General features: G+C 40.3%; 1 protein-coding gene across 1 annotated transcript in view; it reads right to left on the bottom strand.

The window, feature by feature from the left end:
- Positions 1-2,492: 2,492 nt before the first annotated feature.
- ptgir (prostaglandin I2 receptor) overlaps positions 2,493-23,562 on the bottom strand; it is a 63,206-nt gene continuing 42,136 nt past the window's right edge. Inside the window, exon 3 of the mRNA XM_060944201.1 lies at positions 2,493-8,433. Coding sequence (XP_060800184.1) covers positions 8,155-8,433 — 279 coding nt within the window. The 3' untranslated portion in view covers positions 2,493-8,154. The remainder of the gene's footprint in view (positions 8,434-23,562) is intronic.

A 23,562-nucleotide genomic window follows, 5' to 3' on the forward strand; every position in this document is an offset into this window, starting at 1 on the left:
ATGTTGTGGAAGGACCTGAAGCGAGCAGTTCATGTGAGGAAACCCACCAACATCCCTGAGTTGAAGCTGTTCTGTTCGGAGGAATGGGCTAAAATTCCTCCAAGCCGGTGTGCAGGACTGATCAACAGTTACCGCAAACGTTTAGTTGCAGTTATTGCTGCACAAGGGGGTCACACCAGATACTGAAAGCAAAGGTTCACATACTTTTGCCACTCACAGATATGTAATATTAGATCATTTTCCACAGTAAATAAATGAGCAAGTATAATATTTTTGTCTCATTTGTTTAACTGGGTTCTCTTTATCTACTTTTAGGACTCGTGTGAAAATATGATGTTGTTTTAGGTCATATTTATGCAGAAATATAGGAAATTCTAAAGGGTTCACAAACTTTCAAGCACCACTGTACCGTATATGTTAAAGATAGGAAGGGACTCCAAGGCACCTTGATGACAACCCACCAAAGTTTCAAAGAAACTGGTAGATCCTTCAATACAAGCCTTTGTGACAGTGTACAGAGCACGCAGTATTGCTATTAGGCGTGGACATCTGAGACGAATGTCAAGGCTTCGGAATACGGCTTCTCGTGGAATCCAATCATATGCGACCTTGAGGTTGACTAGCAAGCTAGTGTTCTTGGCTTTCTTGATATTTCAAAGATGTGGCGCAAGATAAAAATAGCAGCAATGCCGATTTATAAGTTGAGTCAGGTGATAAAGTAATGATTTAGAATCGCACTCTCTGATGTCACTCGGAAGTGGTTCCCTTTCGAGTTTTGCTAACAAGGGAGTTTTTCCCTTTCCAATGTTACCTCTGGATTACTTATTAGAGATCTAAATCTAAAGCTGCATTGTGAAAAAGTATGTTCTTCAAAGTGTTCAAATCGAAACAAATTAAAATTTAATTCAATACAAAGTCGTGTATATTTTTCCTAAAGTTTGTGATCAAGTGCCATGTTTACTACTGAGGCTAATCTCTAGTGTCAACAGAGCTGAGGAGTATATTTGGCAGATTCAAATGCAACAATGCAATAGTCTGCATTAATCAAAGCAGATGTTATTTTTGTCTTTCCTTAGAGAAGCATGTACGGTCATGTTGACATATTTGAGGTGTGCTATGAACACAAACTTGTGATTGTCAGAAGTACAACCGACTTTGCCTGAAAACCCAGTTCATGTTTACAGTGCATTCTTTTGTTCCATGTGTATTTACTTTTCCTCAGTTGTTGGCTCGGTGCTTGACCTCTGTAGCACCCTGTTGGAGGCATCAATTCACTGCTTTCATTTAATTCACCATTTTCATTTAGCAAGCCATGACAGAACCACAAACCAGTCTGTTTCATAATTACTGACAGATCAGACTGCTGACAGATTCTAGCCCATGGTTTTCATTATTCTGAAACACAGTGGTCCGAGTTCAGGTCTTTATATTCCCTGGTTTCACAATTATTTAGACAAACAGTACCCATGTCTGAGCCAGGCACACATTATAAACCAGTGACAGATTATTAAAAAACAAAACAAAACAAAAAAACCCCTGAAGTTGAATATTAGCTCATACATGAAAGCTGGGGATGAAATTGTCAAATCATATTATAGGGTTTACTACTAAAATATAGAAATGGATCTTTCTATATGACAACAATTTGTTTTTAATACCACGTCATTGCATTTACTGTAGGCTGTTCTTTGGAAGCATCATACTGTGATGATATCAGTCAAAACTCTGTTTTCCTGGCCAATGTGTTCAGATGATGACTAATAATAATAATAATAATAATAATAATACATTTTATTTATAAGCGCCTTTCAAGGTACCCAAGGACACTGAACAGTAAAAAACAAACAAAAAGCAAAACAACAGAATAACAATAATAAGAAATCAATAATAATAATAATAATAATAACATTATTAAAAATCAAAGAGAAAAGGCCAAGTGAAAGAGATGTGTTTTTAGCTGTTTTTTGAAAGAGGACAGTGTTGAGCATTGGCGTAACGCTAGTGGCAGGGCATTCCACAGCTTAGGGCCATTTACACTGAAAGCCCCGTCACCCATAGAGCAGAGCCGAGAGTAAGGGACTGCTAATAGGTGGACGTCTGTGGAGCGAAGATTTAGAGGTAGCTGATATGGAGTTAGGAGATTTGATAAATAGGGAGGGGCAAGGTTATGTAGGGATTTGTAGACAAGTAAGATAATTTTGTACTGGATGCGGTATTTAACTGGGAGCCAGTGCAGGTTGTATAGAATAGGAGTGATATGATCCCGGGCCTGGTGTGAGTGAGTACCCTAGCAGCTGAGTTTTGGACATATTGCAGCCTATTTAGTCGCTTGGCTGGGATGCCATCGAGCAGGGCATTGCAGTAGTCCAGTCAGACTAAAACCACTGCATCTTCTTTTGAAGTGTTTATTACTTTTCTAACTCTTCATGATTGGGCAAGTGAAAGTTCTCTTTTGCAACACTGAATGGGGGGAAAAAACCACCAAGTGCAAGTCAGAATAGGAACAGCTTTATATACTGCACACAAAACCAGTACAGACAAAAACTTCACTGTTATATACATCACTGAGGATTTCCTTTACAAACAACAACAACAAAAATACATTTATTATATCTAGTACATTTCATAGGTTTGCATATGATGTGTCATAGCAAGTGGTGGTTATATTTTATTAAAACAATGGAAGTTGAACTACGGACTTGTTATCTACAAAAGCTCGACTGCATCAACACTGGAGGATTTCTCTGTTTTGAAAGTCTGGGGAGACCACTTTCACACTTTCTACTGCCGATATTAATGCCCACCACTTCCTCAAACACTGTTTATAGAAAAACACCAGGACATTTTTCTGATAGCAAAAATGTTGCAACAACATAATATGGAAAGTAAAATGATCTGCTTACATGCTTTGTATTTGTGATTCCCATTAAGCATTTGCGTTGGGTCCAGAATACTAGAATACTAAAAGCATCCAGACAGCACTTTGATTTCGATGGAATATGAAGCATAACTGTGACACAAACTGAAAGAGAGGGTCAGGACGTTTCAGACACCACAAAAATGACTTAAAAGATTTTAACAGCACGAGTGATTGATCCCACATTATCTTAAAATCTGTTCTTTGTCACATTACAAACAGTAAACCACAGACACCAAGTGACCAGTTAACGGAAAGTACAAATTTTTGTCTGTGCTCAAAGAAGTAAATAAAAACAACGGCTGGAAAACTTGAGATATTTGGTTTCAATGAATAAAACTGGACAGTTGTGACTTTGAAATTAGAAGCTTTTGCCATGTTTGATTAAAATGTTTATCTGATCCAGAATATACACGGTGTGTTAAACTCTACACAATACTGTTGTTAAATAAAGTCTAACAAATTGACTATCTAAACTACAGAGAGTCAAATCTTTGAAGCTCAATCTGAAAAACAAAGAAGAATAAGATCAAACCTCATAACTTGAATATTTTGCGATATTAAACACTGAGTCCTTATGTTTAGATGCAAGGTCACTTATTATTATTATTATTATTATACATACAGGACACTTTTTCGATGGAATATAAACATGTATTCTATTCCCTTCTAGTGGGTTTCATTCATTTGGTTTGATAGCATGCAATATTGTTAGCATATCGCTTATCCTCTGTATATTACGTCATTCTACCCAGTGGAGAATGAGCGTTGAATATGGTTTACGATATTGCATTGTTGTCAAGACAACATGACATCACACGTCGGCACTGAAGCGAATATTCAATGAGAAAGTTTCCTGATTAAATATCTTAGACCAGGGCTTTTCAAAGTGTGGGGCGCGCCCCCCCTGGGGGGCGCCAGAGTTCTTCAGGGGGGGCGCAACGTGAGGAGCCTTTACCAGAGACAAAATGGATCGATTTTTAGTACCTAAAGCTACAGTGATTGAGGAGACAAAGTTTGGGCCAAGCAAAAAAAAAAAAAAACCCAGAGCCTCCAGGATGTTGCGATTTGCAACTTCAGCGCAAATTCAACCAATCCCCGCCAATTCAGGGCGGTGTTACAATTATATCCAATCACCGCAACTTTCCCGCAAATTTGACCAATCGTTGGCGTCGTCTTGAGGTGACGTCGACAAACTACCTTCCGCCTTACTTCCGTGTATAAGTTCAAGAGAAGCAGCATGCGCGCAGTGTTGCCAGATTGGTTTTAAGTGCATTTTGGCGGTTTTTGAACATATTTGGGCTGGAAAACGTCAGCAGTATCTGGCAACATTGCATGATGTGCGAGTCAGTGTTTATGTAGGCTTAAATTCTGTTACTGGAAGTGTGTGATGTTTACAGTGAAGCACTGTGTGCACTTTATTTTTATTTTTTTTTACTTAATACAAGAAAGTAATGGATGCCAACATTTTTGCCAAAATGGTATTTTATTTTCCATTGTTTAGGCAGCTTCAGCATCATACTGTGAGATTCTGTTCAAATTGTTTTTTTTCCTTCTATGAAGCCTGAGCCATTTATTTTATTAGTTTATAATTATTGTTTAATTTAGTCTTCAGGAGAGACTGCCTGCACACAGTACTAGTATTAATAGTTTTTATCTTACATGAAAGCTGAGACATTTATATTATATTTTAAGGTAACTTCATGTTGTGCTGTGAGGTTCTATGCTCTTTAACTTTTGAACCAACAGGTGCATTTGGATAAGTAAAGCCTATTTTTCTGCATTTTTGTAGTCCTGGTAATCTTTTATATTGGTAAAGTTGTTTATAGGACCATTTCTCAGTGTCTTTGTTTTTTTAATCAATAGTTTTTCAGTAATAACTTAATATTTAACATATCACTCAATTTTAATCACAAAAAGAGAAAATCGCAACAATTTCTCGCAACTTTCACTTCCTCCCGCAATGTAATCGCAACAAAAACCTAAAAAACACCGCAACTTTCATCACAATTTTTTTGGAAAACCCCCGCAACATCAGATATTTTAGCCCGCAACAATCACAAAAAAGGCCCGCAGAATCCTGGGGGGACTGGAAAAAGAAGGAAGTATGAGCACGATTATTTAAAGTTTGGATTTTCATGGACTGGATCTGAAGATGCTCCACTGCCACAGTGTGTTGTCTGCCAAGAGGTGCTAGCTAACGATGCTATGAGATGTTTAAAATGTGTAAAACAAGATGTTTTAAAAATCACAGATGTTTAAAATGTGAAAAAGAAAAAAAAATGTGTACAACAACCATTTTTTAAAAATACGAATGGAACATTAAGTATAGCAACAACAAAAATTGGGGGGGGGGGGGGGGGGCACTGTTGTTTATTTGCTCTCCGAGGGGGGGCTCACTCTCCCACAATTTGAAAACCCCTGTCTTAGACAATTTCATGAGGGTGTACGTTCTTCTGAAATCAACTCCTCTTACAATTTGTGGAGGAATTTCACCAAACTTGGCAAAAGGCTTTGTTGAAATTTCGTTTAATTTGGGCAAATTTTACCAGAGTTATTCCCTTGATTATTAACAAACTTGTACTCTGGCAACTTCATCAAGGTGTGCTTGCTTTCTGAAATCAACTTCCCTCACAATTTTTATCCCCCGCTGGCCAAAAGGCCCGAAGGGGGATTATGTCGTGGCGATGTCCGGCCGTTTGTCCCAGGAAGGGTGCTCACCTTCTGAAATCAGCTGCATACTATGCGCAGAAGCATCTCTTTGTTCGCTGTTGGCACCCACAGTAAAGTGTCACAGTGAATTGAAAATGCCATATGTATTACATGTAAAACTTCCACGCTAGTGAGCGACTGTGACAATTTGTAAACCCTGTTCTTAACTTTTTGTAAAATCTATAATTGTTCCATCAAAAATGTATAATAATAATAATAATAATAATAATATTGGCTGGCTTTTTTGTAGCATACCATATATATTCCATTCAGCTAGCATGATATTGAACTCGTCTTTGACTCGTTCAGTATCATGCTAGCTGGATGGAATATATCTGATATACCACTCAACGCAGCCAATATTATTTAATTGTTGCACAAACAATGCCAAACCAAAAGATACTGCACGGTTTAAAAAGCAATATTTTTCAACACTTCACTTGGTTTCTAGCTTAAATCAGAGTTTAGTTTAGATCCTTGTCAAATTCACACGATACGAATCACCTGTTATCCAGGTGTTTAACAGATGCGGTGTGATAGTAGCCTTGAAATGAACTGAGACAACACAAAAATAGCACCTACTGTACTCTTCACTCTGAAGGTGGAGAAAAGCAAATATACAGAACTACCTTAAGACATTTATAAAATGAATCAATTCTATGAGTTTGGGGAAAATGATCTACTAATCCGCAAACATACCAGGGTTTATTATGGATGTACTTAAATGTTGTCGCAGCCAGCAACAACATTTAAGTACATCCATAATGGCACGGTGGTGTAGTGGTTAGCGCTGTCGCCTCACAGCAAGAAGGTCCGGGTTCGAGTCCAGCAGCCGATGAAGGCTTTTCTGTGTGGGGTTTGCATGTTGTTCTCGTGTCTGTGTGGGTTTCCTCCGGGTGCTCCGGTTTCCCCCACGTCCAAAGACATGCAGGTTAGGTTAACTGGTGACTCTAAATTGACTGTGAGTGTGTGTGTGAATGGTTGTTTGTGTCTATGTGTCAGCCCTGCGATGACCTGGCGACTTGTCCAGGGTGTACCCCGCCTTTCGCCCATAGTCAGCTGTGAAAGGCTCCAGCTTGCCCCCGAACCTGTACAGGATAAGCGGCGACAGATAACGGATGGATGGATGGGTGGATACTTAAATGTTTATAGTTCATTTGAAATGATGGCACTGGACTAAAAAATTACTGCCTTCTTATTCATTTGCATTTCATTAGAGGTGAAGGAATGTTGTTGCACAGATCAACTGACATACGGTACACACTCAGTCAATGTTATTAAGAAAACCTGCGAACCTACACATTAGTACAATTATAAACTCAGCCAGTCATGTAGTCACAGCACAATGCATGAAATCACGCAGATTACAGGTCAAGAGTTTCAGTTCATATTCGCATCAAACATCAGAATGAGGAAATATGTAATATCCATGACCATGACTCTGACTAGGGCAGGTTTTGGACTGCAATTTTTGCTTTTCACATCATTATGTATAAACTCCAGATAGTGCTGTGTGTGAAAATCCCAGAAGCTGAGCAGTTTCTCAAATACAAAAACAACCCTGGCTGTCTCGTCAAAGTCACTGAGATCGCATTTTTTTCCCCACTCTGATGTTGGAGAAATGTTTGAAATGAACCTTCCATGAAGCTCTTGACCTCTATTTGCATGATTTTATGCACTGTGCTGTAACCACACGTTTGGCTGACATCCCATATTTATTAACGATACCCTGCTATCTTTCTAAGCGGAACTGTTGGCTATCAGTACATCAGTAATTCTGATGTAATAGTTAATGTAATAGTAACATGGTTTATGCTTCACATGCTGAGGAGGAGTGTACACACTTTTTTGTTTACCACGTAATTCCATATATGCTCCATATGTTATGTCACAGTTCTGATATCTTCAGTATTGTTCTACAATGTAGAAAATTGTCAAAAGACAGAAAAACCTATGAATGAGCAAGGGTGTCCAAAGTTTTGACTACTACTGGATGAATATATTACTGTACATACAGTCCATCATTCTGTACAGAACTGATTCTTCTTTTCATATATAACATCTTCTGAATGCGTGTAGTCTTTAAGGTTTTTTCCTTTTTCCTGTCTGAAGTCTCCTGATGGGCCAGCAGGTTGGGGTAGTGGTAGGATTGCCACCTCACGGTGTCCAGCTTCCCCGGTCCATTACCAAGTTCTAGTTTTTCATGTCCTCCTCATGTCCATGGGGCGTTCCGCCAGGTTCTCTGGTTTCCTCTCACCTCCAAAAAACACACTAGTAGGTGGATTTGGGACGCAAAATTGCCCGTAGGTGTGAACGCATGTATGGATGTGTGTATACTGTATATCATGTCCTGTGTCCGGCGTCCAATCCAGTGCATATTCCTACATCACACCCAGTGTTTCTGAAACAAGGTCTGGACCCGCTGCGACCCCGACTAAGATAAACATTTTTACAGAACATTAACAAGTGCATGAAAAGTTTCCAGATTTCAACATGTACCTTGGCCCTTGTTTTGCTGCTGGCTCTCAGTGAGGCACGCCAGAGAAAGTTTTGCTCTGGAGAGCAGTGGACTCTGCAGGCACCATGCTCTCTAAGCGATGTGAGAGGCCATCTTGGGCTGTGTTCTTCACTGCTGCTTTGTTAAAGCAGCAATGTAAGAGCGTCCGCACGTGCTGGAAGATGGACTTGCGGAAGATGATGAATACCCAAGGGTCCACCACGGGGTTGAGAGCAGAGAAACGGAACGCCAGGAGGTTCTGCTGGTCGTTGCCTACCGGGCTGATGGCATTGACGAAGCCAAAAATCTAAGAGACAGAAAAAGAGAGAAAAAAAAGGAGAGTTATATCGGGCTGCAAAGTGAAAGATATTTAAAATGACCGAGTACTAAAGTTCTTTTAAACGTCTACTTATGTAGGAAACCTTTATCAAGTATTATTAATTATGTCAGGGTTTGTCCTGTAAGCATTCAGATCTTGTGTGCTGTTCTGGATGACTACAATTTCCAAACACATCATAGTGTACCAACAGCAGGTGAAAGGCAAGACAGCACAGTGTACAATAATATGATTTGACAGACCAGTTTAACTGTGTAAAGGACTTGTATGAGATGGGTATTGTCAGGAAAACCAAATTATAAAGACAAATCTGTGTTATTATAGTCTGATCATGGACAGGATGTGCAACACAGCCACAGCATTGAATTCTGAGAAGGACAAAAGCTTTGGTTCTGGAGTCACACTCAATATAAACATAACATCTATTCTTGGCAATATTAGTGCCTGTATATTTCCTGTCATAATTTTCCAACTAATCAGTGCAGTAATTATGACTGCGTTCTGGTTTAAATCTTTAGTGAAATTAGGTAACTATGTCTGATCTGGGCAGCACAGTGGTGTAGTGGTTAGCGCTGTCGCCTCACAGCAACAAGGTCCGGGTTCGAGCCCCGTGGCCGGCGAGGGCCTTTCTGTGCAGAGTTTGCATGTTCTCCCCATGTCCGCGTGGGTTTCCTCCGGGTGCTCCGGTTTCCCCCAAAGACATGCAGGTTAGGTTAACTGGTGACTCTAAATTGACCGTAGTTGTGAATGTGAGTGTGAATGGTTGTCTGTGTCTATGTGTCAGCCCTGTGATGACCTGGCGACTTGTCCAGGGTGTACCCCACCTTTCGCCCGTAGTCAGCTGGGATAGGCTCCAGCTTGCCTGCGACCCTGTAGAAGGATAAAGCGGCTAGAGATAATGAGATGAGATGAATTTTCCAACTAATCAGTGCAGTAATTATGACTGCGTTCTGGTTTAAATCTTTAGTGAAATTACGTAACTATGTCTGATCTGGGCGGCACGGTGGTGTAGTGGTTAGCGCTGTCGCCTCACAGCAAGAAGGTCCGGGTTCGAGCCGCGTGGCCGGCGAGGGCCTTTCTGTGCGGAGTTTGCATGTTCTCCCCGTGTCCGCGTGGGTTTCCTCCGGGTGCTCCGGTTTCCCCCACAGTCCAAAGACATGCAGGTTAGGTTAACTGGTGACTCTAAATTGACCGTAGGTGTGAATGGTTGTCTGTCTCTATGTCCCAGCCCTGCGATGACCTGGTGACTTGTCCAGGGTGTACCCCGCCTCTTGCCCGTAGTCAGCTGGGATAGGCTCCAGCTTGCCTGCGACCCTGTAGAACAGGATAAAGCAGCTACAGATAATGAGATGAGATGAGATGAGATGAGATGTCTGATCTGCTATACAACTAATAAACCAAACGGACACAGCAAGTTTGGTCGGTCAAAGTATACTTTATTTGACTCTATCCCCAAACAGAAGAGTTTAGATTCCCAATCCATCACACAACATGGCATTTGATACATGTGTTGACAAAAAGGGATTACTGGCTGGCTAAAACTTACTAATTAGTCTTTTGGCATGGACTGTGTTTTTTGGGAACGTCATTGGTTTCAACAACCTGACAGACTGCACATGCTGTGCATGAGGATCCAAAAAAAAAAGAAAAGAACGGAAGAAACCTTGTATTAAAAACACAAACGATGCAAAAAAGTTACGGACACATAGTTCTCGCATACCATTTACATCACACTACAATTTCGGACATCAAACATGTCAAATGTTCGTACGGCAGCTGAGGTCTGGCTCTCTGGACTGTTTGTGTTCTGCAGAGATAGCTTGGGTCATGACATCCTTCTCCAGACCACAGCACCTGCACATGTGGTTGTTTTGTTTATTCAAACCTGAAAGACATTTCCACAAAACCCATCAGGAGCTGCAAAAGCTGTCTCTGTTTATAAAGTATAATGAAGTATAAAGCTGCCTGCATGCCTTCTTTCCTCATGTCACTGTTTCTTTTAGCACAAGAGCATACTGGAACTGACGACGCAATCACTGACACCGGACATTTACCGTACAGCAGCGTGTAATGGAAACCGATTCCAGACTGTGGCAAAGGCAGCAACCCTGTTTACACCTCCTTCAGGCATCGAAATGCAGTTATTTAGGGTGTGGGTCATTACTGATATAACTTTTATAAGTCATTAATGACATAGCTTTTATATGGTGTCACCATATAGTACACATTAGGATAGACAGAGAACATGATCCATTTCTTATTTTACTCGGAGGAGAAATAGAGTAGGAACAGGCAGAGAAGGCCTGGAAAGGACGACTGTAAATTGTGCCAACGTGCAGCCGTGTATACAACAATGATCAATTAATTTCACTTTAAACATCAACGGGAAGCTACAGGAATTTCCATGAGCCACTAAGAGATGTTAATGATGGTGTCAGTAAAGTGTCATAGCATTTGGATGAAATGCTGCTTCGACTGCTATTCAGCAATTCTGAATCAGTGGCTACCAACTCATCTGTGTGACATTACAAGAAGCCAGTGATTGTCACTGTTGCACGTTGTCAAAACAACTCCAGAAAACATGCCCCATCACATTCCCTGGCCTCATATGGTCCTCAAGCAGAAGCTCTCGATCCTGCCATGGCCTACTAATCAAGTTCTGACAAGACTGCTCGGGCACCATGGGACTTTTACGGACTCTTTAAATAAGCACTTTTGAATGAGCTGATAGTGTGGCTAACTGCAGAATGAAACTAGTTCGACAGTGTTTAGGGAAGTCTGTCATTGGCCTTCGAAGTTGAACAAGCCACAAGACTGCAAACACATACAGAACACCCACCATGTTGCTTAACATACGCCAAGGCCCGGAACATACCAGAAAATTGTACACAGGAGGAATTTGTTGATGAAATTTCAGAGCAAAAGCTGATGAATATAGACGTTGAGATCATTTTTTTTTTTAAATAATTAAATATTCTGAACACAGAAAAATATTTTAAAACGTGGCTGCTTTCTGACTAGGTTATCTACGGTATAGGTTAACCCATGAAAATTTTTTTTTTTTAAAGATATTTTTTGGGCTTTTTTTCATCTTTATTGGATAGGACAGGAAATGAGTGGGAGAGAAAGATGGGGAGGGATCGGGAAATGACCTCGGGTCGGAATCGAACCCGGGTTCCCGGATTTATGGTATGGCGCCTTAGCCACCTGAGCCACGACACCCCCTAACCCATGAAAATTTCAGTGAAAAATGTCCCGAAGACAATCTCTTATTGTTTAACGAATAAAAAGCTGCATTTCATCTAAAATGACTCCAGATCAAACCATTTCTGCATAATTATTTTGTAATTATGATCCACCTACTGAAATATAGTGCTGCCGACCAGTAGAGCAGGCATCTTTCGGAGCTTGGTTCCAACCCTATTACGAGTAACACACCTTTCTGTAATGTTCAGAAGCTCCGAAGTACCTTGCTTAGCTGGATTAGGTGTACGCTGTTAAATTTGGAATAGCAAGTAGATTTCCAGGAACAAGGTTGGGCCTGCATTAAATTCCTTTCAATAATGTAACACGGTTTTTGGCCAGTTAACTCTGGGCTAAATTTCAAAATGCAATAGCTGATATTTAAGATTAAGAACAATAATATAAAGAGAATATAGAAAACGCATCAGCTCTAGTAGACCATGCAATTAAAAAAAAAAAAAAAAGCCAAGTGTCTTTTCTGCAGGGCTTTCACAACACTGTCACCAAAATAACTGTCACCAAAAGCTTCCTGTTTTTACATCTGAACGTGTGACCCACTTTGTTGTGGTTGCTCTAACCTTTAACTGTAATATTCACTGTAGGTTTTAACTAAGTAGGACACTGACAGGGGTCATCATGGCTCAGGCGGCTAAGGCGCCATACTGTAAATCTGGGGACCCGGGTTCGATTCTGACCTGGGGTAATTTCCCGATCCCTCCCCGTCTCTCTCTCCCACTCATTTCCTGTCTTGTCTCTACACTGTCCTATCCAATAAAGGTGAAAAAAGCCCAAAAAATATTTAAAAAAAAGTAGGACACTGACTCCTAAGAAATTGAATATGTTTGGAAACAGGAATGTTTCATATAATTTTGACTAAACTGATTTCAGCAGGCCTGTTTGCACATGAATGTGTGTTGTGGCGTAGCTGTAATTATAGAATTGTGTTCCCATTTTCTTGTTTAAAAATAGTTTAATGGTGTACTCTTACACAATTTATAATAAGGTGAAATTGTCTGATGTAGCTTGCTTTAACCTTAACCCCCCGTTATGATTCATGGCTTCTTTTTTATTTTCTGCCCATAAATGGCATTGTAGAACAAAGAATAAAGTGGGTCCTTGAAAACTGTGCATTGTGAAGACATTTATACATTGCAACCCCTGAAAACACATACTCCATTTCAAATGATTCTCCACATAACAATAAACTACAAAATGTGTCACATGACTGGTCATATGCTCAAAGATAATACACAATCAGGTTTTGACCTGACCAGCTTCACCTATTCATCACATTCCCGTAAATAACCCGAGCTGTGTCTGAAATCACTCACTCATTCACTACTCCCTACTCACTATCTAGGGAATTACTATATAGAGGACTATCTAGTGAGCTCATTGGTAAAATGAAAAAACACTTTTTGACACCACTGTTATTTACGTCACTACTGTCACACAATTAAAATGTGTCAGATCAGTGCTGGCGGGTTTTCAAAATAATAAATACATGCATTTATTTTTTTTTCACGGTGCAGTTTTCATCAAATCCTGCGCTCTGATTGGCTGGCGAGCAGGTCCGTATCCTATGGTACGGACCCCAGTTACGGACCACGGTTACGGACCTCTGGCGACTCGCCCGTTCACAACAACAACAAACATAGTAGCAATTTTTGTCAACATTTATTTTCGCATTTCTCAGGAGAATAGCATTAATTTTACAGCATGGATCGTGATAACGACAGTGTTCACAGCGAAAGCGAGTTTTACTACCCTGAGGAAGAAGAAATAAAAGAAAACATTTCAGGAGAAAGCTAAAAACCTGTCACTTGCTAACGCCGAGCAAAAACATGGCTGAATCCTGAATGACTCCTATTTGTATAAATAGGGGACTACATAGGCGGCAAAATGTAGTTTTTTTCCTGCCATGGAAGTGCACTTGTATACCGAGGAGAAAGCAATTTGCATTACAGCTGTGAATGAGGATTCAAAATGGTGGCTCGGCTCGGTTTTCCCTTTCGGGTGCTCTCGTTTTCTGTTAGAATTTGGTAAAGAAAAAAAAATTATTTACCAGCTTAAGGTTGGTCCGTATGGTGAAATACCGTGACCTCGGCCTTGAATACTGACCTCAGCCCAGAGGGCCTCGCTCAGTACTTTCAAGACCTCGTCACGGTATTTCACCATATGGACCTCCCAGCTGGTAAATAACATGTATGTATTTTTGTGATAAATACATGTTATACTGAGCGTATTTCCCACATGAATAAATACAAAGTACTTTGTGTCTGCTGCATCTTTCAGTTCTTTTAAATCAAGGCTGAATACTTTCTTCTTTGCCGCTGCCTTTTATTAAATCAAATTTGAGGCTTTTGATTAATTCCTCACTCTGCACTGTAACTTTTATTCTTGTATTTTATGTCTTATTCTATTTTAGCTTTTGTCTGTTCTCTTGCTATTTTAATTGTACTTAAATGTCCGCTTATTTCTTCCTCCGTCCATTCACCGCAATGCATGATGGTATATATTGCTTGGTTAGTGACTACTGGTTGTACTTTCACGATGCATTGTGGGATACTAGGAGTCCACTATATAGGGTGTAATAATTCTCACTATACATACAGACAGCACTACAAAATGGCAAACTCACTAAATAGTCCACTATATAGTGAGTAGTGAGTGATTTTGGACATAGGGCTGGTCTTTTACTCAATCATTGCGAAGTCTTGCTGCTGGAATTTACTCATGATGTTACTGAGTTTGTTTATTCTATGGATGTTACCCTGGTTTGATTCTGCTCTAGTTTGGTTATCGATGCTGTCCCCTGCCTGTTCGCTGCTCACCTGACCGGTGTCTCTTTCACGTTTTGAATTTGCTTTGCCTATACAACTTGTGCGCCTTTGGTGTTTTAATTGAATCCTTGGATTTGCATCCAATTTGTATATGCCAGACAGGCGTCTGCAGATGTGTTACAAGAGTAAACATAATACAAACAAACCAGTGTGACAATGAACAGAAAAAAAAATAATGGATTAAAGAAGACAAATTAATATTGGAGAAGAATTCGTGTACAGGAGGATGTTTTAATCCATCCTGTACCCTGCATTTGGATGCAGGGATGGAATTAAGTTTTACTGACTGGTAAGTGACCATGTCAATCAAACAAGCAGGTGTACTCATTACAAACATACATGTCAACCTATACGGAATGCCCGTATTTTATACGGATTTGATTCAATAAACGTAGTATATGGGCGTATAAATAAAGTTATACGGATTCTTTAAAAAACTTCAATATTTATTTAGAGCTATAATCAATTCCCACGATGATAAAAGAGCGCATAACATTTACAAACGTACTGTACACCACAGACAGCCAGTAAAGAGTCTTATGAAATCGCGCGTCATCTTGTGGTAGCGAGACTTCGTTCCACTTTTGATCATGCGCACACCGCATTGCGAGAATCCCACCAACCGTGAAGTCATAGACATATAAACATAGACGCCGCCTTCTGTGTAGAATCATACGTCATCCTCGCCGCCATATTGGATGTGGCAAAGTGGAGATTCCTCAACCGTCTCTGGTATAGCGTCTAGACAGTAGCCGAGAATAAAGATGCCTCATTCATGTGCTGCGTTTAACTGTACCAACAGGTTTACCGTCCAAACGAGATCACATGGGGTTACCTTTCACAGGTGAGACTGGAAAAATACTTTTCATTGTATTTGGTCATTATAACGTAATTTTACGAACAGATTTTCCTGACTTTGTGGCTAATATGAAGTCTCGTGCATAATAGCCGCTCGGTGAAACCTGTCTCCAAACAACGAAGTATTTCCTTCGTAACTACGCTGATAACACTTTGTGTTTTTGTCAAACATTGGAGCTTTGTATTCATTCTGAAGGTTTATTGTTATTAATATTGAATAAAAAGTAACTGGGATATATCATTGTTAATTATCATTCAAATTTTAGGTAAATTATTTTAATTTCCATCTTATACGGATTTTATAAGGGAAATACGGATTTTGGAGGTTGGTTATACAGGTTTGATTGACCAAAGGTTGACATGTATGTACAAATATCATGCTCTCCACATTACAAGCTAAATAAATACCGTAGAGCACCTTTCCATCAAAAAACAATTTTGAAAAGGATTATATTTAAATGTTACTGTTCACTGTGTTTCCCCCCCTCCCCCCCATTCTACTGCATTATAAGAATGGGGTTTTGTTTTACTTCATTTCAATTTCTAGTTAATTACTGGCAATATTGTTTGTGTCTGGTGCGTAGGGTTTGAGAGGGGGCGCAAGTTCTGGGAAATGGTGCACCTAGAAAAAAGTTTGAATACATCTGCCTTGAGAAATCAGTGTCTTTTTTTGCTTTGTGGTTTCTTAGTAACATGACTTCAAGAGAAAAAACAAAAACAGAGGCTGGTGAGGGAACAACCTTTTATAGCTGTTATAGTGATAATGATAAGATGAACTAACTTGTTTTGGGAATGCTTTATATATATATATATATATATATATATATATATATATATATATATATATATATATATACACATACACACACACACACACACACACACACACACACACACACAGTGGTGCTTAACATCATCAGATTTTCACACAAGTCCTAAAAGTAGATAAAGAGAACCCAGTTAAACAAATGAGACAAAAATATTATACTTGGTCATTTATTTATTGAGGAAAATGATCCAATATTACATATCTGTGAGTGGCAAAAGTATGCGAACCTTTGCTTTCAGTATCTGGTGTGACCCACTTGTGCAGCAATAACTGCAACTAAATGTTTCCGGTAACTGTTGATCAGTCCTGCACACCGGCTTGGAGGAATTTTAGCCCGTTCCTCCGTACAGAACAGCTTCAACTCTGGGATGTTGGTGGGTTTCCTCACATGAACTGCTCGCTTCAGGTCCTTCCACAACATTTTGATTGGATTAAGGTCAGGACTTTGACTTGGCCATTCCAAAACATTAACTTTATTCTTCTTTAACCATTCTTTGGTAGAACGACTTGTGTGCTTAGGGTCGCTGTCTTGCTGCATGACCCACCTTCTCTTGAGATTCAGTTCATGGGCAGATGTCCTGACATTTTCCTTTAAAATTCGCTGGTATAATTCAGAATTCATTGTTCCATCAATGATGGCAAGCCGTCCTGGCCCAGATGCAGCAAAACAGGCCCAAACCATGAGACTACCACCACCATGTTTCACACATGGGATAAGGTTCTTATGCTGGAATGCAGTGTTTTCCTTTCTCCAAACATAACGCTTCTCATTTAAACCAAAAAGTTCTATTTTGGTCTCATCCGTCCACAAACCATTTTTCCAATAGCCTTCTGGCTTGTCCTCGTGATCTTTAGCAAACTGCAGATGAGCAGCAATGTTCTTTTTGGAGAGCAGTGGCTTTCTCCTTGCAACCCTGCCTTGCACACCATTGTTGTTCAGTGTTTTCCTGATGGTGGACTCATGAACATTAACATTAGCCAATGTGACAGAGGCCTTCAGTTGCTTAGAAGTTACCCTGGGGTCCTTTGTGACCTCGCTGACTATTACACGCCTTGCTCTTGGAGTGATCTTTGTTGGTCGACCACTCCTGGGGAGGGTAACAATGGTCTTGAATTTCCTCCATTTGTACACAATCTGTCTGACTGTGGATTGGTGGAGTCCAAACTCTTTAGAGATGGTTTTGTAACCTTTTCCAGCGTGATGAGCATCAACAACGCTTTTTCTGAGATCCTCAGAAATCTCCTTTGTTCGTGCCATGATACACTTCCACAAACATGTTGTGAAGATCAGACTTTGATAGATCCCTGTTCTTTAAATAAAACAGGGTGCCCACTCACACCTGATTGTCATCCCATTGATTGAAAACCCCTGACTCTGATTTCACCTTCAAATTAACTGCTAATCTTAGAGGTTCACATACTTTTGCCACTCACAGATATGTAATATTGGATTATTTTCCTCGATAAATAAATGAGCAAGTATAATATTTTTGTCTCATTTGTTTAACTGGGTTCTCTTTATCTACTTTTAGGACTTGTGTGAAAATCTGATGATGTTTTAGGTCATATTTATGCAGTGGCGGCACGGTGGTGTAGTGGTTAGCGCTGTCGCCTCACAGCAAGAAGGTCCTTGGTTTGAGGCCAGCAGCCGGTGAGGGCCTTTCTGTGTAGAGTTTGCATGTTCTCCCCGTGTCTGCGTGGGTTTCCTCTGGGTGTTCTGGTTTCCCTCACAGTCCAGAGACATGCAGGTTTGGCTAATTGTGGTTCTAAATTGACCGTAGGTGTGAATGTGAGTGTGATTAGTTGTCTGTGTCTATGTGTCAACCCTACAATGATCTGGCAACTTGTCCAGGATGTACCCTGCCTCTCGCCCATAGTCAGTTGGGATAGGCTCCAGCTTGCCTGCGACCCTGTAGGACAGGATAAAGCGGCTAGAGATGATGAATGGATGGATGGATATTTATGCAGAAATATAGAAAATTCTAAAGGGTTCACAAACTCTCAACCACCAGTGTGTGTGCATATAAAAATAAAACACAAACTATAAATGGTTAATGCATCCTTCATCAGTAAATAGAAAAAAAAGTGTTGAGTTTTGCTGTTACTGAAGCATAATCACATTCTGCATAGTCACACAAAACTTATTTTCCTATAAAAGCACATCATATTTTATTCCTTACTCAACTGATTCAATTAAAACATTTGACATTTCGTTCATTTTAACGCCTCTTCATCTCCACAATCTTTTAATCGGAGTATGTGTGTGCATGTACAGTTCATTAGATTACAGAAACTGAGTCAAACATTTTACATCGGAAAAATCTCATCTCATCATTCTCATTATCTCTAGCCGCTTTATCCTGTTCTACAGGGTCGCAGGCAAGCTGGAGCCTATCCCAGCTGACTATGGGCGAAAGGCGGGGTACACCCTGGACAAGTCACCAGGTCATCACAGGGCTGACACATAGACACAGACAACCATTCACACTCACATTCACACCTACGGTCAATTTAGAGTCACCAGTTAACCTAACCTGCATGTCTTTGGACTGTGGGGGAAACCGGAGCACCCGGAGGAAACCCACGCGGACACGGGGAGAACATGCAAACTCTGCACAGAAAGGCCCTCGCCGGCCACGGGGCTCGAACCTGGACCTTCTTGCTGTGAGGCGACAGCGCTAACCACTACACCACCGTGCTGCCCATCGGAAAAATCAATGTTAATATTGTTCGACTGTTAAATAATATCAAACCTGAAATTAAACCTGAAAACTTGAATGTTTTCATTAAATGTGTGAATTAGAGCATAAGAATAGGCATGAATGTCTGGGGAGGAAAAAAACCAACAAAAAAAACCCCAACACCTTCATGTTACGATATTGCAATTTGCACAAACCAGTTCCAGTTATTGCATAACTCTATCATGTGTCACTTTGTTAATATTATAAAGTCTCTTGGACCCATTTATTCTTCCTTCATTTCTTGATTTTCTTCAGATATGGATTTTGTGCTCTAGCTTTATAGGAAGTATAGCTCGATAGAAGAAGCTATTTGATTTTACAGTAGCCAGCTCAAAACACTTTGAAGCTCTTCAGATTATTGCAATCAATAAATGTGCATACTTAAGTAAGGCAATATCCAGAACGTGCTTTTGGCCCAGGCCCAAAATTACTTAAAACTTAGAAAGTGCTCTTAAAAGGTGATCAAAGAAGCTGGGAAATTGTTTTGTGGGTGGAGCGGCTATCCAGCCAAGGCAGATGGCCTTTTTCTGAGACGTTCCTTCACAGTGCCTTCTGCTCACTCCACAGAATATAAAATTACACACAGAAACCAAACAGACACTGCGTTCCAAGAAACAACACCAGGCTTTGGTTACAGATGGAATAATGTGGCTGAAGAATCCATTTTGAAGTGTGGAAAAAAAGCCATCAATCAATAGAACCCAAAGTCTCATGCAGACTCATCTTCTCAATCTGTTTTGAAAAATTCTTTTAATGCTGTATCATCTATGCATATAGGCGCCACTGTATCCCCACTGCTTGTTGCACTATTCATGACCTCTGTGCATTTGATTGGATTATACAGTGCTGACATGGTGAGGTTCATGACGTCACTCAACGTCCGGCTACGAAAAAGTGATAACGGCAGTAGAATTAGATTTACCGAGTTAAAAATTACAGTCAATGTTGAAATAAATTGAATATGGATGCATTGGGCCAGTACAGTAATGATGTTAGCTGGTACAGTGCCCAGTTCTGACTAGGTAGTTTAAAAACATCAGGCCGACATATCTCATTTAGCTCTGCTTAGCAGATAACAGGAGGAAGAGCAGTCTACCAGATATCACAATACACTTTGGTGCATATTGAGATAAAGAAAATTATCTGTGTTGAAATGTGCGCCATCACAAATCGCAGGGCTACTGAAATAGTCACACAAAAAAAGAAAGAACTGCAGCCTTGGGCCTGTAGCCAAATTACAGCCATGCTGATACTCAGTACAACAGCAGTCTTGCTCGAGTAATATTTGCTTCGGCAAAGAATGTTATACTAACCTGTTAAAGCCCTGGCTCATTATTGAATTATTCATATTAAAGTGACACAAGTCGATTTAATCCACTCCCCTTTCTGAATTGTTTGAGCTGATATCCATCCCCATAGCTGGTATGCATCATCTTGTTTCAATACACTTTATTTCCTAATGCGGGGCGTCCTAACCATATGTTAGTCTGTTTACAAACTGCTTGGCAGTCAGTTCAGAAAAGTCACGTGAGGTCATGCGTGGGTCAGAGGTCGCAACCGTGGAGCCACAGCAAACATGACGGCTCGCCCAGATCAAACGAAGACTCCTACATCGAGACAAAAAAAAAAACACAACGATTTTAAGGAAGTATCTGACATTGTCAGAGGCAAAACGTGCCAGAAAAGAGGGAAAAAAAACCACAGCAGACAAGCAGAGTAAATATTGCTGGACAGTTTTCCCGATGGAGGGCCGAAAAGGCAAAACCAAACACGGTATCTGATGCCAACTTTGCCAAGATGCTGCTGGACAGGTGAGTGACGAAAGAGTTTGCACTTTGAGAAACATCATACAGGTTAGAATTGAAATATTCCAAATTCTAAACGCACCTGTGAGCTTGAAGGCTCTCAAGCGCTCGCGTCTGTGGCGGAGGCCGCTGGTTCCGCCACGTTTGTTGCGACCTCACTCATTATAATATTATAATGAGGATAAACTTTGGCTGTTTCTGTACCCAAGTGTAAGCAGTGTTTTTCCAGCTCATTCTCCTTCACAGGCATGAGGCAGCGGGTAATACAGCGTGTGATTCAAGTACCTAGGGGTTATTCTAGCTCCATAGGCTACTATTCATCTTTTTAATGCATCGACCTGCGATACTGTAAAGCATATTATTCAGCAACTACATTAAGACTAATAAGACACGTATGCATTCATGAGGCTGGAGAATGTAATTCTGAACCGGGTGATATATCCTAGGAGTTTACAGGGTTAAAAATAATGGCAGATACATACAAGAAGACAAGTGTTGTAAACATGTCTTATAAACTTATCAAGAGAGATCAGTAACATGGGTGTGAACTGTGAAATATGCTCCTGATCCTGTACGATATTTGTGTCCTGTACAAGATGGTAATCAGTGCTCCTGTCGTCTTGTTCTTCTTGTTTTTCCAGTCATGCATTAAATCTTGACAAGCACTTTTTTTTTTTTTTTAAATTGATGTGATTCAGCACAAATGGAAATGCGACTACGGGAAAACCTGACTTTCTCCTGAGAAATCTTAATATTTACACTATAATATGAATATTTTATGAGAACTCTAAAACAACCTGTTCTTAATAATACCAGTAAGTCATCTTGGCTGTATTCTTAATTCAAGTCAAGTCAAGTCAAGTTTATTGTCAAATATGCTATACATGCTCGACATACAGCACAGATGAAATTTCAGTCCTCTCTGACCCACGGTGCAAACAGGCAATGCAATAAATAAAAATAGAATAATTGAAATAAACAATATAAACAGTAGAAACACTCTAGATAAGAAATAGACATAGACTAAACACACATCTCATCTCTCTCATCTCATTATCTCTAGCCGCTTTATCCTGTTGTACAGGGTTGCAGGCAAGCTGGAGCCTATCCCAGCTGACTATGGGCGAAAGGCGGGGTACACCCTGGACAAGTCGCCAGGTCATCACAGGGCTGACACATAGACACAGACAACCATTCACACTCACATTCACACCTACGGTCAATTTAGAGTCACCAGTTAACCTAACCTGCATGTCTTTGGACTGTGGGGGAAACCGGAGCACCCGGAGGAAACCCACGCGGACAACATGCAAACTCCGCACAGAAAGGCCCTCGCCGGCGACGGGGCTCGAACCCGGACCTTCTTGCTGTGAGGCGACAGCGCTAACCACTACACCACCGTGCCGCCCACACACACACATAAATTGGAGCAAAAGGACATAAAATAAACAGTCAAGGGCACTTGAGGTATAGCAGGTAAACATGAAATAAGCAGTCTAAACAATAAACTAATAGCTGTTAAGGTGAGGTAGTGCGGAATAGTGCAAATGAGCGAGGTATTCTTAATTCCTATAAAAGATGATGGATAATTCTCAGGTATTTCCTTCTACTTCTAAAGGTAAATGGTATACATGAGGATGACGTAATGTCTGGTACACACATCGGGTAATTAACTTTTTGTATGAACTACAAGAGAACATGCAGTACTGTGTTTATTCTAATAGGCAAAAAAAAAAGTTACTCAATTACACACAGCCTGCATCTATTTTCAGCAGCCATGTGAAACATTGCATTAGTGTACAGCAACATAAACACAAGTCACACTTCTGTAAAAATCTCTGGGTGTGGTAAACCTTACACTTTTTTTTTTTTCGTAATCACATACTGGGGTTCTGTTTTAAACATATTTTTCTCTTTCTATCTGGTCCATGTTCCAGGCAGATGAAGTTTTGCCTAAATCTGGTATCATTTCACTGTGGAATTTACTGGCTTTCTTAACAATGGCATGCAACTGTGCCCATTTAATGCACCCCTGCTCCAAAAGGGTAGGACTGCTTGTGACTCAGTGGGGTGATGGCAAGCCTGACCCAAATGCAGCCACTTCCTGGCAGTGGTGTGCAAATAACCCTTTAAGGCAGACAAGATCGTTGAGCGTTACTCTCAGTCAGAGATTCTGGCTTGTAATCAAATATAGTCTACATTCTGCAGCCCACCTCGGAGCCTAACGTGAACTCCATGTGCACACTTTACTAAAGTGAAAGGACCATACAAATGTTACAGATATGGGTTTCCCATACTGGGATTTGAAATTAAACAATCAAGATGTAGCCCTGTGATGACCTGGTGACTTGTCCAGGGTGTACCCCGCCTTTTGCCCGTAGTCAGCTGGGATAGGCTCCAGCTTGCCTGCGACCCTGTAGAAGGATAAAGCGGCTAGAGATAATGAGATGAGATGAGACAATCAAGATGTGTTTGACGTGTAGACTTTCAGCTTTAAGTCGAGGGGTTTAACAAAATATTACATTAACTATTTAGAAATTAGTCATTTACATTACATACAGTGTCTTGCAAAAGTATTCGTCCCCCTTGGTGTTTATCCTGTTCTGTCGCATTTACAAGCTGGAATTAAAATGGATTTTTGGAGGGTTAGCACCATTTGATTTACACAACATGCCTACCACTTTAAAGGTGCAAATTGTTGTTTTATTGTGACACAAACAATAATTAAGATGAAAAAAAAAAAATCAGAAATCTGGAGTGTGCATAAGTATTCACCCCCT

This window comes from Neoarius graeffei, chromosome 17 (genome assembly GCF_027579695.1).
Source record: "Neoarius graeffei isolate fNeoGra1 chromosome 17, fNeoGra1.pri, whole genome shotgun sequence".
Classification (NCBI taxonomy): Eukaryota; Metazoa; Chordata; class Actinopteri; order Siluriformes; family Ariidae; genus Neoarius; species Neoarius graeffei.